The 17145-nt window shown below is 49.8% G+C and overlaps 1 protein-coding gene across 4 annotated transcripts; it reads left to right on the top strand.

Annotated features, from left to right (window-relative positions):
• Positions 1-1058: 1058 nt before the first annotated feature.
• Positions 1059-17101, top strand: ATP2A1 (ATPase sarcoplasmic/endoplasmic reticulum Ca2+ transporting 1). Of its 4 annotated transcripts, XM_031962985.1 has the most exons (23): positions 1059-1333; positions 1606-1623; positions 2080-2162; positions 3869-3973; positions 4605-4743; positions 8343-8423; positions 9245-9330; positions 9525-9822; positions 10096-10262; positions 10957-11045; positions 11400-11502; positions 11765-11896; positions 12757-12882; positions 13071-13289; positions 13541-13876; positions 14053-14273; positions 14442-14644; positions 14909-14994; positions 15170-15303; positions 15441-15558; positions 15820-15937; positions 16242-16287; positions 16837-17101. In XM_031962985.1, the coding sequence occupies exons 1-22, from the start codon at positions 1216-1218 to the stop codon at positions 16244-16246; spliced, it is 2985 nt and encodes a 994-aa protein (XP_031818845.1). In that variant the 5' UTR covers positions 1059-1215; the 3' UTR covers positions 16247-16287; positions 16837-17101. The 4 variants fall into 4 exon arrangements, with proteins under 4 accessions (XP_031818845.1, XP_031818840.1, XP_031818835.1 ...); XM_031962980.1 differs by lacking the exon at positions 16242-16287; XM_031962975.1 differs by lacking the exons at positions 16242-16287; positions 16837-17101 and having other exon boundaries at positions 15820-16163.
• The last annotated feature ends 44 nt before the right edge of the window (positions 17102-17145 follow it).

Here is a 17145-nt window from a genome sequence, read left to right as displayed (position 1 = left end):
AAGACCTGTCAGTGCGGGGTAGGAGGGGGGGGGGGGGAAGAAAAGAAACCTGTCAGTGTGGTCAGTGTCAAGCCATGGCTTGAGAAAGAATAGTTGTTTCTATCCATCCTTGTCTAAGAAGGTATCTCTACCCCCATTTTAAACCTTCAGACCATATGTCTCTCCCCTCTGTGCCATCAGCACATTTTGTAGCCTCTTGGGTTACCCCTGTTGCCATCTTTCTGGGGGAGGGGGGGAATTCCCTATCAGGAATAGTGGAGCAGGGACCTGTGTTTCCCGTGCCTTTAGGAGGGCAGGTGGGGAAGTGGTGTTGGCAGGGGGTACATGCAGTCCTGGCTCTGCTCACTAGCACTTGGACACTAAATCCCATGTTGATGGCTTCTGATGTCCCCCTCCCTGGGGTAGGGTTACCACCTTCTGCCCTGTCCCTTTGACCCTCTCCCCTCCTCATTTCCACTTGCCCCTCTAAAGTTGCTATCTCCTAAGCCACAATAGAAAAATCTCCCCTCTATTTTTGTCTTAGATTTCTTTGGCCCCTTTCACTTAATCTCATAGTTTTGGTCTCTATGTGTTTCCCCCTTTATTTCATTAGGATGAGGAAGATGCTGAAAGTTATGGCAGCAGAGACGGGCTGGGCTATCCAGGTGGAAGTAGTGGTGGAGGGAACAAATGGGAGGGGTGGTGGAAAGGGAAAAGGGATGAAAGAGTTGAAAGGGGGTCAGAGAAGAAAAAATAAGCTTGTGTTGAGGAAGCTAGAATTTGATGGAAAGAGGATGCAAGGGAAATAAGTTGTAGGGAAGATGAGAAATATAGACAGACAGTCTCAGTTTCCCCTGCCCCCTCTTTCCCTGGGGCAGGGGCCACTCTGGCCTTATGAGTGACATCTCAGGCTGCAGCCCCACTGTTCCCCCTCTGTCAGCAAAAATACCTCTCTCTTCTGGCCCCTCCTGTAGGGTCTTGGCCAGCCAATCCTGGACCTGGTGGGGGGGTTGGGCACCCCCTCAACTCACTCATAAGGGCCAGCTGGGGGTGGGGGGGTGGCCGGCTGCTGTAGGTTGGACGGGGGTCAGAGTTGCGTGGAGGGGAGACAAGCCCATTAGGGGGGCTGAAGAGAGACAGACAAGCAGGTGGAGAGACCGAGGAGGAAATCCCCACGTGTGAAAGAGACCCCCAAGAAAGAACGCACCGGCCCCTGGCCCCCAGGAAGGGAGCAAGATGGAGGCCGCACACTCCAAGACCACGGAGGAATGTCTGGCCTATTTTGGGGTGAATGAGAACACTGGCCTCAGCCCTGACCAAGTTAAGAGACACCTAGAGAAATATGGACCCAATGGTGAGTATTTGGAACTGGAGTCAGTTATCTCTCTTTCTCAATCTGGTCCCTTTCCCCTAGATCTTGGGGAACCAGCTGAGTATGGCTGAATTCTGGAAGGGAAGTGGGGAGTGGTGCCATCTCCAGGGCTCTGATCATCACCTCCCTTTTTCATTCTTTGGCCCAATTCTTTCAATTTGGCCATGGCATTATGGGAATGGAGAAAATATTGGGCAGGAAAGACTGGATCCTAAATAAACTTTTTCTTTTCTTTTCTTCCAATCCTCCACCAGAACTCCCTGCAGAAGAAGGTAAGTAAAATAATCCCTATATATCCCCCTCCCCTTCTCTCACCCCACCTCAGCTCCACCCCCCACCCCCAGCCTCTCTGGCCCACTCCTTCTGGGTCTATAAATCACCAGAGTCCTTGTGTTAATGATTCAGACACACCAGAAGGGGAGAGCTTCTCATTTCTGCCCTTTTGCTACAAAAAAATTTAAAAAACATCCTTCTCTTCTAGAGAGAGGTGTACGCCATGTTCCATTCTTCCCCCAAGGTCTACCTCCTGCTCCTTGGGATGAGGAGAGGCCCTGGGAGGGGAATTTTCATTTCTCCAGGCCCTCAGATTCTCCCCCTCCCACCTTCTCACCTACCCCACATCTCTCCGTTTTTCCTTCCCTGTCCCTGCTCCCAGTGTCTGGCACTTCTCTTTGCTCCTTACTAACCCCCCACGGCCATCTTTTCCTTCCCCTGCTTTCCTCTCCCAGGCAAGTCCCTGTGGGAGCTGGTGGTGGAGCAGTTCGAAGACCTCCTGGTCAGGATTCTTCTCCTGGCTGCCTGCATTTCCTTTGTAAGTTCTGGGGACGGCCGCAGGCCAGAGCGGGGAGACGGCGGCAGGAGGGCTCTGCCCAGGAGGTGATGGGGAGAAACTGCGGCAGGGCAGCCGGGCAACTCCCTGCCCCCTCGGGCCCATCCCCGCCGGCGCTGCCGAAACGCGTTCTCTCCATAAGGAGCATTACACGTGCCGGAGCAGGACGCATCGGGGTCCTGGGGAGGAGGAGGAGGACGGAGGGCAGCCTGGAAGCCCCACTCCCCTCCCTCGCGAGGTCGGGGCAGGCGCGGGGGCCCACGGTGGGACTGCGGGCAGGGCCGGGGACGCCCCCCTCCCCTGGGCCTCGGGCAGTCTTCCTTGGGGAAGACGGAACTCGGTCCTAATCATAGCGATGATAAAGCGGCCGCCAGCTAGAGCCACTCCCGACATGCTCTGGGGCGCGGGCTCCCCGGCCTGGGCGCTTGTGGGGAGTCCCCGATCCTCGCCCTGGCTCAGCCCGGGATCCCTTCTTCTCAGCCCTCATTTTCCACGCGGGCGACCCCCGGCTTTCCCTTGGCCGGGGACTAAACCTCAGGGGAGGGTCTGGCTCCCGTAGCCCCGAGACTTACGTCTGCGGCTCCAGACTCATCTATCTGCCCAAGCTCTGACCTTGGCGGCCCTCCAGCCTCCATCTCCTTCCTCCTTAAAACAACTCCCCAGCCCTCCTGCCCTCACCCCGGCCTCTCCTTCCCGACCCTGCCGAACCCCCTCCCCGTTTCTTCCTCGGCTCTAGTTCTGGCTGCCCCCCCCCCCCCCCCGCGGTCCCCTGGCTCCACCGCAGCTGCCGCAGCCCCTCCCTCCTCAGCCATCATCCCTTCGGCCGCTGGTCTTCGGTCTTCCAGGTCCCTTTCTCTCCTCACCCTGATTCCCTTTCTTCTTGGCTGTCAGAGCCCTCCTCCTTCTCCCCTCTCAAATTTGTATCTTGACATTTGCTGGAGCTGTCTCTGGGCAGGGAAAACAGCTGGGGCGGGGTGTGTGTGCACGAGGCCCAGTAATCCTATCTCCCGCAGCTCTCTTGAAATTGGAGCCCCCCTCCTCCCCTCCACCCTGGGCTAGGGTTGGGGGGAGGGCTCTAGCAGAGGGGTGGGTCGCGGTGCCTCTCTAATGGGCCGTTTTTTTGGTAAAACGGCTTTCCTGCTTGTGGGGGAGGAGTGACTGGGGCCTTGGGTGGTCTCTATGCACAAGAGAAAGTCAAACCCAAGTGTGAGAGAAACAGACCTGAGATAAATCATCCCTCCTGATGCTTGTGTGTGTGTGTTTTGAGAGGCATAACATTAAGAATGTTAGACTTCAGTCAAGAGACCTGGATTCAAATCCAGCCTCAAGACACTCAGGGGACCACAAGCAAAATTATTTCAACATACCGAACCTCAGGTTTTCTCAGCTATAAAAAAGGAATAGTAATTATTGTAATATCTACTTACCTCCCATAGTTACAAGGAAAGTGTTTTAAACTTTAAAAAACTACCAAACTATGAGTTGTTATACGGTAGCTTCCCCACGGCCTGTGAGCAAGTGCATCGGCAGACTTGAGCGTGGGTTATGCATGTGCCCCGCAGTCCCCTCGATGATTCTAAGTGCAAAAATATCCATCTGTATTCCTCGTGCCCCCACCAGGACTGCTGGTGGTATGTGTCCGAGCTGCCCTGGGACTGTGTCACTCTCTCCCCCTCTCCCTCCCACAGGTGCTGGCCTGGTTTGAGGAAGGTGAGGAGACCATCACAGCTTTTGTGGAGCCCTTCGTTATCCTCCTCATCCTTATCGCCAATGCCATTGTTGGAGTTTGGCAGGTCAGGATCACTCACTCCCCCTCCCTCTCGGGGTGTGTGGTACCATGCCCTGAGTTTCTTTATTCCCTTTCTATTTTGTCTCCTTTATCTGTCTCCTTGTGCTGCTTTTTTGGCCTCCTCTCATTAACATTCCTTTACCCCAACATTTTCTTGCTGGAACCCACAGGTGTCTTCTCTCCGTTCTAGTTTCTCACACCCAATACCAAAGGTTTCTTCCTACCTGTTTTCCCTATCCCATTTTCTTACTTTCCCTTGGCTCTTGGTTGTTGTCGTTTTTTTTTTTTCTGTCCCTTTCACTCCTTTTCAGGTTCCTTTTCCTCTCCACTTATTTCCCACTGACATTTCTTGACACCCTCATGTAGTTTTTCCATCCCTGTCACCTGCAAATATTTTTTTACTTACCCTAGGTAACATTAAGGATACCCCATCACACTTAGGCCTCAGACAACCCATCCTATAACTTCTTGAGGCTACCTAATCTCTCAGGGATCCATTTTCCTTCCCAGTCCCCCCCACCCGCCTCCTGAAAATGCCCATTTGATCCTCCCTTCCTGCTTGAGACTTCGGTCTCTTTCCTCCCTCTTGAGGTCCCTGCTGACCAGCCTTTTTTCCTGGGCTGTCCCCCCTTCAGGAGAGGAACGCAGAGAACGCCATTGAAGCTCTCAAGGAGTATGAGCCTGAGATGGGCAAAGTATACCGGGCTGACAGAAAGTCTGTGCAGCGGATCAAGGCCCGGGACATGGTCCCCGGAGACATCGTGGAGGTGGCTGGTGAGTTCTGCGCCCAGAGCCTGGAAGAGGGGAGAGGGAGGGAATGGGAGAGCATTTGTTCATCTGGGTGTGTCTGAATGAGCAGGGAAGAAGTGTTCAAAGGTGAGGATGGAGGCTCGAGGTGTGAAGACGCTGGGAGGGAGAGGTAGAAAGGTCTTGGCTCCTCCTTCCCAGACTCCTGAGGAGGTCACCCCGGGGCATCCAGCCTTCTCCCCCTCATCAGCGCCCCCCAGCAGCTGCCCCCTCCTAGAGTCTCCACGAGAACAGTCAGTCCTGTCCCCGTGGCTGAAAGCAGAACCCCCTTCCCCCCCTTCTCTCACCCGGCACTTGTTAGCAACAGGTGTACCCAGGGCCCTGCCAATGGGCCCCATCGCCCCCACCCCTTGCTTAGCTCCCCCCTCCTTCCCCTACCCCAGGCTTCGTCAGCTATAAATCTTGACCTCTCAGTGCCCTTGAGGAGTCTCCGAGGGGAAGGAGCGTGGGTGGCCGGGAGATCAAGCCCCCGGCCATGTATGGAAAACATGGGCGACAGAGAGAGCACGAGACCTGGCGTTGCGGGGGAGGGCTGTGGGTTGGGAGGGAGCTTGAGGAGTGTCCCCGCCTCCCAGAAACCGAGGGACACTTAATGCCTAACTGGGGAGAGGGGTGGGGGCCAGGCGGCTAAGATTACGGGGATTCTGTCCCCTTCAGCGGTTTTTATATTTGCACTGTTGTCCAGGGCTTCCCTCCATCCCAGAGGCCCCTGAAACACATATATATGCTCTCCCTGTACCAGAACCCCGTTATCAGAGTATGGAGACTCTGGGGAGGGGAGCCAAGTGAAGAAGAGGTGGGTGCTGAGGATTTCCCTCCTCTGCCCCAACACAGCGGCAACACAGTTTGGAGCCAGGGCCATGACTGTCTATAAATATGACTGGGGTAGGGTGACAGGGTGTCCCGACATCAGCCAGCCCCTTCTCTCCCTTATTTCCTCTGTCCTTAGGAGGGGTGGTCCTAGGGATGACTGAGGTGGGTTTCTTACAACCCGTTAAGAGAAAGAGAAGAATAAGGGTGTGCCCTTCCCCCCAGGGTATTCCAGAAGGGTTGAATTTGTTAGGCTGAGGTCCCAGAAGATGTTTTTCTGTTTCCTAAAAGGTCCTTAAATTGGAGAGGTCATCCCACCACATGATGTCTGTTTAGCTCTGAATTCCTAGTATTAATTGATATACTCATGGGTCTCTCCTATTTCTAAATCTACAATCTCTCTTCCAAGTATGTGTATGTGAATCTCTGTTTTTTTCTTCTTTCACATCCCTCCCCCATTTTTCTATCTCCCTTTCTTTTCTGCCTTTACCTCAATTTCTTCTCTTTATCTCAACTTACTCTCCTGTTAGCTTATTTTTTCCCCTTCCTCAACCTCACTAAGAGAATTTGTTTCCCCATTTTGCTTTCTCCTATGCATATGATTTGTTACCCCATTTTTAGTCTGCCCCACATCCTCTTGGTCACTCATTCATCAAATATTTATCAGCAAATGCACATGTGGAGCATTGTGTTAAGCAATGGGGAAATTTGAAGACATAGTCCTAACCCTAATGGAGCTCCCAGACAGAAGTTTTTCACCTTTGTGTTACGGATCTCTTCAGCAATCTGGTTATAGTAATGTTTTTAAGTGCATAAAATAAAATGTAGGGGATTACAAAGAAAGCAAATTATATTTGAAAATTTTGTATCAACTTTTTTTTTTTGAAGTTCAGGGACCCAAGATTAAGAATCCCATAGACTCTGGTAAAAAGATAAGACACAGATAATTATTAAAGGAGTTCAAAACCAAATGCTAACCTGCAATCTGAGGAGGAAGGTTATTTTGAAGTATTTTAAAGGGATCAGGGAAAACTTGGAAGAAGTGACTTTTGTTGAGTTGGAAATCAATCTGCAAAGACAGGTGGGGAGGACACAGAGCCCTCATTTTATGTCTTGGTATATACCATTTCTCTTCCTCTCTTTACTATTTTCTCCTTTTTGTTTTTTCTTTTTGCTGAGGCAATTGACGTTAAGTGACTTGCCCAGGGTCACACAGGAAGTGTTAAGTATCTGAGGTCACATTTGAACTCAGGTCTTCCTGACTTCAGGGGCTGGTGCTCTATCCAATCTCTTTACTATTCTCCTTCTGTCCTCCCCGTTCTCTGATTTTTTCCCATTCTCTTAATTTTTTCTTGGTCCTGGTTCTCCTTTCCTCTTTCATAATTTCTTAACCATCTTCTCCCTCTTCTCCCCAGGTTCTCTTTAAAGTTCATCTGCTTCTCTCTTGTTTACGTATTTTCTCCTTTATTTAGCTACATTTTCTCTTTCCCTTTAATTTGTTTCTCTGACCTTTTCTAATTCTCCATCCTCAGGTCCTTTTAGCATACTGCTTCCTTATATATATATATGTGTGTGTGTGTGTGTGTGTGTGTGTGTGTGTGTGTATAGTATTCCTATCTTCTGCTTTTATATAATTCACTTTTGAATATGACCTTCATCCTTCTCTCAGAGAACCAATCCTTATAATGTAAAATGGAGGGGATAAAAGCAATTCATCAAAGTTAAAACCCATCAAGTCCTACATTAGATGCACTGTACTAATAGGCTTCTACTTATACAAAAAAGTGGGAAAAGCATATTCTCATACATATTCTTCAAGGCCAATTACAATACTTTTTTTCTTTCTCTCTCTCTTTTTTTTTGGCTCTTTCCATTTACACGGTTGCAGTGATTGTGTATGTTGTTTTCTGAATTCCATTTGTTTTACTTTGCCTCATTCAGCTCATCTGTCTTCCTGTGTTTCTCCATATTCATTGTTTCTTATATTCAAAAAATATTCATAACATGAATATGCCATAATTTGGTTATCTGTTGCCCAATTAATGGGCACTTATTTCATTTTCCATTCTATGCTATTATCAAAAAATGTTGCTATTACAGCATTTGTTGTATAAATTCATCTTTCCCAGTTCAAATCTGGCCTCCCTATCTGTGTGACCCTGCACCTCAGTACCTCATTTATAAAGACGAAAACCATTTGCTAGGAAAACCTCAGACAGAGTGACACTCTGTGAATCAGACCCAACTAAAATACATTTAACAACAAGGGCCTATCTTCTTATATTGCTTAAGAAATTTACTATTCACATCTCTAATCATCTTTGCTAATGTGCTGGATATGAGATGACCCTTCAGAATTGTTTCGATTAACATCTCTTATTAAGAGTCATTTGAACACTCTTTTTATATGGTTTTTCAGAGTTTTCATTTTTTTTTTGAAAAAGTTTTTTTCATCTCCTTTGAGAATGATTCTTGCTTTTATTTATGTTAGTTCCTTATAAATCTTGGATTTCAGACCCTTATCAGAGATATTTAATACAATTTTTTCCAGTAAATATTTATTTTCTTATTCTAGATACAAATGTAGCCTGGATTTTGTTCATAGCATACTGTTTTAGTGTCACTTTATGTATCTTATTAACAATATGTTATCTTTTTGTCCCTATATATCTTTCTCTTCTTGTTTCTCCCACAGTTTTCAGGAGTAAAGAAACAAGCTTTCCTCTCCAACTGACTTTTTTTTTCCCTCTTCACAGTGGGTGACAAAGTTCCTGCAGATATCCGTATCCTGTCCATCAAATCCACTACCCTTCGGGTTGACCAGTCCATCCTGACAGGTGAGAGGTGGAAGGAGAGATGAGGTCTTGAATGGAAAGAGAGAAGGAAGAAGATAAAATCTTGGAAATGCAAAGGGACAGAGAAAGTGGGGGGAATGACATGACTCTAAGCCTTTCTCAGGGTTTCTGATGGCCACTGTCCTTTGTTTTTATGTTTTTCAAACTTTTCCAGTTTGTGACTTCTGGAGAACTATTGGGATAGGAGAGGTGTGGGGAAGAGGAGGTGCTAGCTCCCCAAATACCCTTAATCCATTTATCCTTACACTGATATCCCTCACTCCAAACCGAGTGATGCTCTATGCAGAGGTCTAGACTTCAAACTCTTTTTTCTCTAAAACATCTATTTCTCTCTTCACTTCAAAGACTGACATGGAGGAAACCCAGAATGTTGTGACACCTCAAAGGACCCTCTCAATTTTGGGGGGAAATAATACCCCATTTCTAATAGATGGGTTAGAGTTAGAAGGAACTTTAGAGGTCATTTTTTATGATCTTTCTCCATGGAGGGAGAAGGGCAGGGCATCAGTGGGAATACCTCTTCAGGCAGAGGGCGTCGGAGACTGAAGCAAGAGTATCTCCCTATAGAGTATACTTCAACCAGGCCTTTTGAACCATGACCCATTCCTTTAGGAATAGAAAATAGGGGGGAGACTTTGGGAAAGAGGACAAGTTTCTTAATTCCTGGAGCTGTTTGAGCTTAATGAGCCATGCTGACAGAATGCTATTCCTTGGAGTAAATTATTGGGAAAAGAGGGCTGTAAAATCAGAAGGATGGAATAGAATCATCAATATTAAATATTATCTCCTGCCCATCTCTTTAGGTGAGTCTGTATCTGTCATCAAGCACACAGATCCTGTCCCTGACCCACGAGCTGTCAATCAGGACAAGAAGAATATGCTTTTCTCGGTGAGCCCCTTGGGGTCTGGAGCGGGAGGAGCTGCGGGCCAGGGCTGACTCTGGTGGGATAGGAGGGAGCTGTGCCAGGGTGAGGGCCCTGCCCACAGTGTGCTCTCTTCCCGGTGAGAGCAGAGGCCTCTGGGGAGTGGGAGCCAGGGCCATCCCCGTCACCCCATTTATCGGTGCCTGGTCCTGCCTCTCAGGGTACCAACATCGCGGCAGGAAAGGCAGTGGGCATTGTGGCAACCACTGGAGTGAGCACCGAGATTGGCAAGATTCGGGACCAGATGGCCGCCACGGAGCAGGATAAGACGCCCCTGCAGCAGAAGCTGGACGAGTTTGGGGAGCAGCTGTCCAAGGTCATCTCATTGATCTGTGTGGCCGTCTGGCTCATCAACATTGGCCACTTCAACGACCCTGTCCACGGGGGCTCCTGGTTCCGCGGGGCCATCTACTACTTTAAGATAGCCGTGGCCTTGGCTGTGGCCGCTATTCCCGAAGGTGTGAGAGAGCGCTTTGTGTGCCCATTTCGCTGCTTCTTGATGTGCCCCTTCCCTATTCCCGCTGCGCCCCCTCCTGACCCTAACTGGAAGGACGCCACCCGCTCCCCAGTGTGCCTGCTGGGCATCCTGGTCTGCCATGTTTTGGCGTGAACGCCTCCTCCCAGGGTATCGCGGCGACGTCCCTGGAACTGCACCCAGCAGGCCTCCACCCTGCTATCACCTCTCCCCGCTGCCCTTCCAGGGACGCCACTCATTCTCTCCCCCCCTGCAGGTCTGCCGGCCGTCATCACTACCTGCCTGGCCCTGGGCACCCGCCGGATGGCCAAAAAGAACGCCATTGTGAGGAGCCTGCCCTCAGTGGAAACTCTGGGCTGCACCTCCGTCATCTGCTCGGACAAGACGGGCACCCTCACCACAAACCAGATGTCTGTCTGCAAGGTCAGTGGAGCGAGCCCAGCCCGGGTAGAGCTAACCTCAGCCTTTCTGCGGGCGGCATCATGTGCCCATTTCCCTCCGCGTCCCCTGCAACCACTGCTGTCGGCCTTGAAAAAGCTCAATCGCTCATTGAAGGCGGCATTGATGCTGCGTAGCGACCGATGACCCAGGCTGCCCTTTCTCTGTATTCTCTCCATAGAAGGAGAGGGCCCTTCCCTCTCAACCCAGCTGCCGTCCCTGCCTCCCAGACTGACCACTCCCTGGCTCAGCTTGGAAAACAGAATAGAATGATGTTAACTTTAGAATACTCACTGTTATAAATAAGACTCCATCCTTGCCCTGATTATAGAGTGTAAGGAAAGCTTGGGGGAAAGTTGGTGGGGGAGGATTAAGGCGTGCTAAAAGCAGATGCATACTGGATACTTGCTGATATAGCACCATTAGTTTGGAAAATATGGGGGAGGGAAGAAGTTAGAAAAAAATTAGCCCTCCCTTAACACTGACAACTTTTTTATTGTTTGTCTAATTCTGGAAATGAGCTTAGGGCATTTAGAGAGGGGAGATGCCAAGATCAGAGACCTGTCTAGAGAGTGAAGGCCATCCATCTCACTGAATGTATCTAAAGCACTTTGACTACTTAATCAGATCTGAGGGAGACGCTTTCTTACTTTCTTATCTCTCCTTTTCCCTTCTGCAGATGTTTGTCATTGATAAGATAGATGGGGATTTCTGCTCTCTGAATGAATTTAGCATCACTGGTTCCACTTATGCCCCTGAGGGTGAAGTGTAAGTGGCCAAAATTTCCCTCCCCATCCCCCAGATTCTTTTCTCCTTTAGCCTTGTCTTTCCTCCCTATATCCTTTTTGACTAGCATCTCTCTCTCTCTCTCTGGGCTCTACATTCAATCATTGTTTCTTTTACCTTCCTCTGCTATTTTTGTCTTCTCCTTGCCTTTCCCTCCAGACTTATTCTCTCCTACCTGTCCCATCCCCCATGTTCCATGGGTAACCCACCACTTTTCTTTACTATTCCTTTTTGACCACCTGTTCACTGCTTTTCCAATCCATCCTTTCCCTGTCCTCCTCTGCCTTTCCCTTTCCCTATGTCTTCTCCCTTCATGCTCCTCCCCAACCCCCACAGCTTGAAGAATGATAAGCCCATCCGGGCAGGCCAGTATGATGGGCTGGTGGAGCTGGCCACCATCTGTGCTCTCTGCAATGACTCCTCCTTGGACTTCAATGAGGTGAGAAGCAAGAATACCTTTTGTTGCCAAGTCAAACTCCCACTTAGCCAGGACAAGGGGAAATCCTAGGGAATGGTGGGAAAAAGTGAATCCTTTCCTGGGTTGGGAAGGGAGATAAGAGGAGGTGCTGTTTCCCATCTCCCTTTTTCTCTCTAAGCATAATTAATAGTTGTATTTGTTCTTGTGTGTGTGTAGGAGAAGCTAGGTATCTGGAGAATGGAAAACATTCTCTTAACCATTTCTACCATTATTTCTACTCAAGTCCAAAGGTGTTTATGAGAAGGTCGGGGAGGCTACTGAGACTGCACTCACCACCCTAGTGGAGAAGATGAATGTTTTCAACACAGATGTGAGAAGTCTCTCCAAAGTGGAAAGGGCCAATGCCTGCAACTCGGTAAGTTTAAAAGGCTTCCCCTCAATTATGGGGATAGGGTGTGAGGAAGGACACAAGACTTGAGTTCACAATTAGATTTGAACTCTAGCTCCAGTGCTTACTCCTTGTGCAGCCATTCTTTAAATTGGGAATAATAATAAATACCCCAACAGGGTCTTTGTGAGAACAGCATTTTAGTAAACTTTAGAGGGCCTAGAAATATGAGCTACTAGGATTGTTCCTAACTCCTTTGTACCCCTTGTAGAATATTTCCTAGTGGAGATGGATGGAGTTGGTTTCCAATTCTTTATAATGTTTGGCAGAAAAACCATTACTTCCCAAATCACTTCCTACTTTAGGCTAAATAAATCTCATTTACTTTTATGTTTACTTCTAGGTCATATTCTTAACTTGTTAAGGCATTTTTATGGCTCTCCTCTGGGCCTGCTCTCTCCTGTTTATATCATGCTCTAAATGAGTCATGATGCCAATAAGAGGAAGGAATGTTTTTCCCCTTTATCTTATCTGCAGAAGCATCATTTCCTAGTGGTTCAGGGCTTGGAATCAGAACGCCATAGCGCTTCAAATCTCAACCCTGAAACTTTGTAGTATTCTCTTCTCTGCATGCTTTAGACAAATTCCTAGGAGTAGGAGAGAACATTCTCTCCACTGAAATTCTCATAGGAAGTACCAAACTTAGTTCTACACTATATTACTGGGTTATGTTTTTTAGTGGTCTCCAGAACTCTTTTGTCTGTAACATAATAAGTCTTATTTCATTATGCTGTCTTTTCTTCCACCTCCCCACTCCACTCCAACCAATTTATGTCTAATCCCCATCTGAACTCAAACCCAACCCTTTCCCCCCTTCATTTTCCCAGGTGATCCGCCAGTTGATGAAGAAGGAATTCACCCTGGAGTTTTCCCGTGACAGGAAGTCCATGTCTGTCTATTGCTCTCCAGCCAAATCTTCCCGGGCTGCTGTGGGAAACAAGATGTTTGTCAAGGTTAGAAACCAGACTGCCGTCTCTCTCCCCAACCCCCACCCCCGGCTCCAGAGATAGGCCCTCGCCCTCTTTTACCAAATGCCCAGATGTTCTCCTGCCCTTTACAGTGGCAGCTAGAGCTGTTAGCCGCCTGGATGCTCCTCCCCATTTTTGGAGAATAGATTTCTCAGCTGTTTCTCTCCTCTTAGGGTGCTCCCGAGGGAGTCATTGACCGTTGTAATTATGTTCGGGTGGGCACAACAAGAGTGCCACTAACAACACCAGTGAAGGACAAAATCATGAGTGTGATTAAGGAGTGGGGCACAGGCCGGGACACCCTGCGGTGCTTGGCCCTGGCCACGCGGGACACTCCTCCCAGGCGAGAGGAGATGTCACTGGATGACTCTGCCAAGTTCATGGAATATGAGGTGAGTCCCCTGGTGTGACCCACCCTTTGAGCCACCATGAAAACCACAGTACTGGGGGCAGTGACATTGGTGCTACCCCCACTCTCCCATCCTCGCGCTCGCTCCGTCCTGGGTTCTCTGGAAGGCGTGCTGACTTCCCATTCCTCTGCTGCTCAGAGGCCTCAGCTCGGGGTACTCTGCTCCCCACTGCCCCGAATCACTGCCCTTCTCCTTTCGCCCCTCCATCGGCCTGGTTTGTTCTGTCTCCTCAGACGGACCTAACATTTGTCGGAGTGGTGGGGATGTTGGATCCCCCTCGCAAGGAGGTCATGGGCTCCATCCAGCTGTGCCGTGACGCAGGGATCCGAGTCATCATGATCACAGGCGACAACAAGGGCACGGCCATTGCCATCTGCCGGCGCATCGGAATCTTTGGGGAGAACGAGGAGGTGACCGGCCGAGCCTACACAGGCCGAGAATTTGACGACCTGCCCATGGGAGAACAGCGGGATGCCTGTCGCCGCGCCTGCTGCTTTGCCCGGGTGGAACCTTCTCACAAGTCTAAGATCGTTGAGTTCCTGCAATCCTTCGATGAGATCACCGCCATGGTGAGGACTCGGGGAACAGAGTGGGGACAGGGGTGCAGAGGAGGGGGGGGGGGGGGGGGGGGGGGCGGAGGAGACCGCCAGGAGAGGCGGAACGTGGAGGAGAGCGGCTTGGGCTGTCTGAAGCTGGTCGGTTCTGGGCTCCTCTGAGACCCCCCCTCTCTCTCTTGACCCTGCAGACAGGGGATGGAGTAAATGATGCCCCAGCTCTGAAGAAGGCTGAGATTGGTATTGCCATGGGCTCTGGCACTGCTGTGGCTAAGACTGCGTCTGAGATGGTGCTCGCAGATGACAACTTCTCCACCATCGTCGCTGCCGTAGAGGAAGGGCGGGCCATTTACAACAACATGAAGCAGTTTATCCGATACCTCATTTCCTCCAACGTAGGGGAGGTCGTCTGGTGAGCTGCTTGGGTGAGGGGGTAGCTGGCGAGTTAGGAGCTGGGGAAACAGTACATCTTCAAAAAAAAACATTAGCTGGGGAAAGAAAGGGAGTCCTTCTTTCCTCAAAAGAGAAGGACTGGTGATCAGTGACTAGCTTCCCCCACCTACTTTCCTTTCTCCTGCAGTATCTTCCTGACTGCAGCCTTGGGATTACCTGAGGCCCTGATCCCTGTACAACTGTTATGGGTGAATCTGGTGACTGATGGGCTTCCAGCCACAGCCCTGGGCTTCAACCCTCCAGATTTGGACATCATGGACCGCCCCCCAAGAAGCCCCAAAGAACCCCTTATTAGTGGCTGGCTCTTCTTCCGCTACATGGCTATTGGAGGTGAAGGACCATATCTTTTCACACTACCATCAAGTCCCAATCCTTTGTCAGTAACTTGTCTTAAGAACTTCTCTGTCCCAGGGGACTTAACTTCTACTAGGGACACCAATTCCCAGTGTTTCCATCTTCTGTTTCTTCCCATCTAGCCCATCTCTGTACTTCCAATCTTCAGTCATTTCTCTTTCCCGATTTATTTTCTCCTACTCTGATTACCCATTCTTTTCTCTAACCTTCCCCTTCTCTTGTCTCCTCCTTTCCCTCTAGGTTATGTGGGTGCAGCCACAGTAGGTGCAGCAGCTTGGTGGTTCTTGTATGCAGAAGATGGGCCTCATGTTACCTACAGCCAGTTGGTGAGGAGGGAGATAACTAGCTGTTAGATGGGCTGGTTACCCACGAGAGGACTAAGAAAGGGTGCAGGGAATTTTACATGGGAGATTGTACCACGTGAATCAGAAAGAGGGATTTTCTTTGCAATAAGGAAATTTATTGCCAGTGATAAACTCTGACCCTTCTTTCACTCTACAGACTCACTTCATGCAGTGCACAGAGGAAAATCCTGACTTTGAGGGTCTGGATTGTGAAGTCTTTGAAGCCCCTGAACCTATGACCATGGCCTTGTCTGTACTGGTCACCATTGAGATGTGCAATGCTCTCAACAGGTGAGGATGCTGCTCCTTTCAAGTCTCTTTCTTTATATTCTCATTCACTGGACATTCTTATCCTTGTCTGTTTTTCTGAATTATTCCTCTCCCTTCCCTCTTCTTTTCCCCGCCTTGCTACTGTCTTCCTACTTCAGCCTCTCAGAGAACCAGTCCCTACTTCGGATGCCCCCCTGGGTGAACATCTGGCTCCTTGGGTCCATTTGCCTTTCCATGTCTCTCCATTTCCTTATCCTTTACGTCGACCCCCTACCGGTGAGAAAGCCCTGTGCCCTGACGTCACAAGTAATGTGCTTCCCCTTGGACATAGGTCCCCGGGCTGGAGTTTAGATAAGAATGATAGGGCTCTCAAGGGGGCAAAGATAAACATGGGGACTAGATGGGAGATTCTGGTCTCAGGCTGGGTCCCTGTGCAAGAACCGTAGTTGGGTTCTCCATCCTTCCTCCGGGGATCCCTTAGCAGCCAGACCAGGGAAGAGGATCACAGGCCCTCACTCACGTTGAACCCACCCACAGATGATTTTCAAATTGCGGGCACTGGATCTAACCCAATGGTTGATGGTCCTCAAGATCTCACTGCCTGTCATTGGTCTGGATGAAGTCCTCAAGTTTATTGCCCGGAACTACCTGGAGGGTAAGTTGTCTTCTCTTCCCAAGTACCTCATGACCTCAAGTCCCCAGTGCTGCAGATGCAGCCCCTCTGCGCTGCTCCATGTCCCTCCCCCTCCCCTTCCCCCCCCCCCCCAAAACCTTCCTTTCTAGGTGGAAATGTGCCTCCCAAACTCTGACCAGACCTGTGTCTGCAAAGGAATAAATCCAATTTCTTATCCCTTCCTTTCCCTCCTATATGTGCTCTTCCCCTAACTGTTGGTGTCTTGGTCCTATTTTCTGTTCCCTTCTATGGATAACTCATTTTTCTCTGTCCTCTCTGGCTGTAGGGTAACCTGTTTTTCCCTCCTTCATCTCTTTGAATCCGTGTCACAGGTATCACCCTCTTCTTCTCTTTCCTTCATGCCCTTCTCCAAGCCACTGTCCCCTGCCTGCCCCTTCCCACCTCCCTTGATCCTTTCAATCCCTTGCGCCTGCTGCGCCATGCTGGAGCCTAATCTGCTACTGTCCAAGAGAATGGGGTTGCTGACCCATTTTGTGGAAGTTCTAGACTTCCTTGGTCTCACTTGGAGGTTTTCCTCTTCTCCCAATCTTGGGAGTCCCGTGACCTTACACTGCGCTCAGCAGGGCAGGGCTAAGAGCTGCTCATGGGGATGCATGGGGGATGAGTGGGAGGGCTGGCAAAGGTGGAGACAGGGAGAGGTGACTATGGGGAAGGAAAAAGGGTGGGAGAAAGCAGGATCCAGAGTCTGAGCCCCTCTTCAAGAAGGGGTCACATATGGAGGTGAGTGCTGTCCCTCTAAGAGAGCATCCCAGGGGTTTTGGGGTGGGGGTGTAGAAATAATGAGGACAGTGAGTAGTTATTTCTCCCTTCCCTTCTTATCCATATCCCTTCATTCATTCTCTTCTGTTTTTTTTTTCTAGATCCAGAAGATGAAAGAAGGAAATAATCAGCCCTCTGGTCCCCAATACCCTTCACAGCCACCTTCTCCCCACCCTGGTAGAGAAATACATCTTCAGCCAGTGATGTGGCACAGCCTCCCAAGATCCCTCTCCCAAAGCCCCCCCCCCCCCCCATTCTCCCCTCTGCTCCCTCTCTCCCAATCCCCCTTTCATTTTTCTGTTTATAAAACACAACTCAGTCCTATCCCCTCCTATGCCTCTTCCCACCTCAGGCTCCCTCCCTCTTTTTACCCACCCACTGGCCCTGCTGCAGGGGCTGTAGGGACAAGG

Source organism: Sarcophilus harrisii, chromosome 1 (assembly GCF_902635505.1).
Source record: "Sarcophilus harrisii chromosome 1, mSarHar1.11, whole genome shotgun sequence".
NCBI lineage: Eukaryota > Metazoa > Chordata > Mammalia > Dasyuromorphia > Dasyuridae > Sarcophilus > Sarcophilus harrisii.
The sequence above is the reverse complement of the archived record's forward strand: the minus strand, read 5'-3'. Positions and strand labels throughout refer to the sequence as shown.

Excerpts from the sequence above, each read along its gene's own strand:
- ATP2A1 (XM_031962975.1), top strand. The coding sequence starts at position 1,216 with ATGGAGGCCGCACACTCCAAGACCACGGAGGAATGTCTGGCCTATTTT. Across the intron at positions 8,424-9,244 it reads TGACCAGTCCATCCTGACAG|GTGAGTCTGTATCTGTCATC; the intron begins GTGAGAGGTGGA and ends CCATCTCTTTAG. Across the intron at positions 11,503-11,764 it reads CCTCCTTGGACTTCAATGAG|TCCAAAGGTGTTTATGAGAA; the intron begins GTGAGAAGCAAG and ends TTTCTACTCAAG.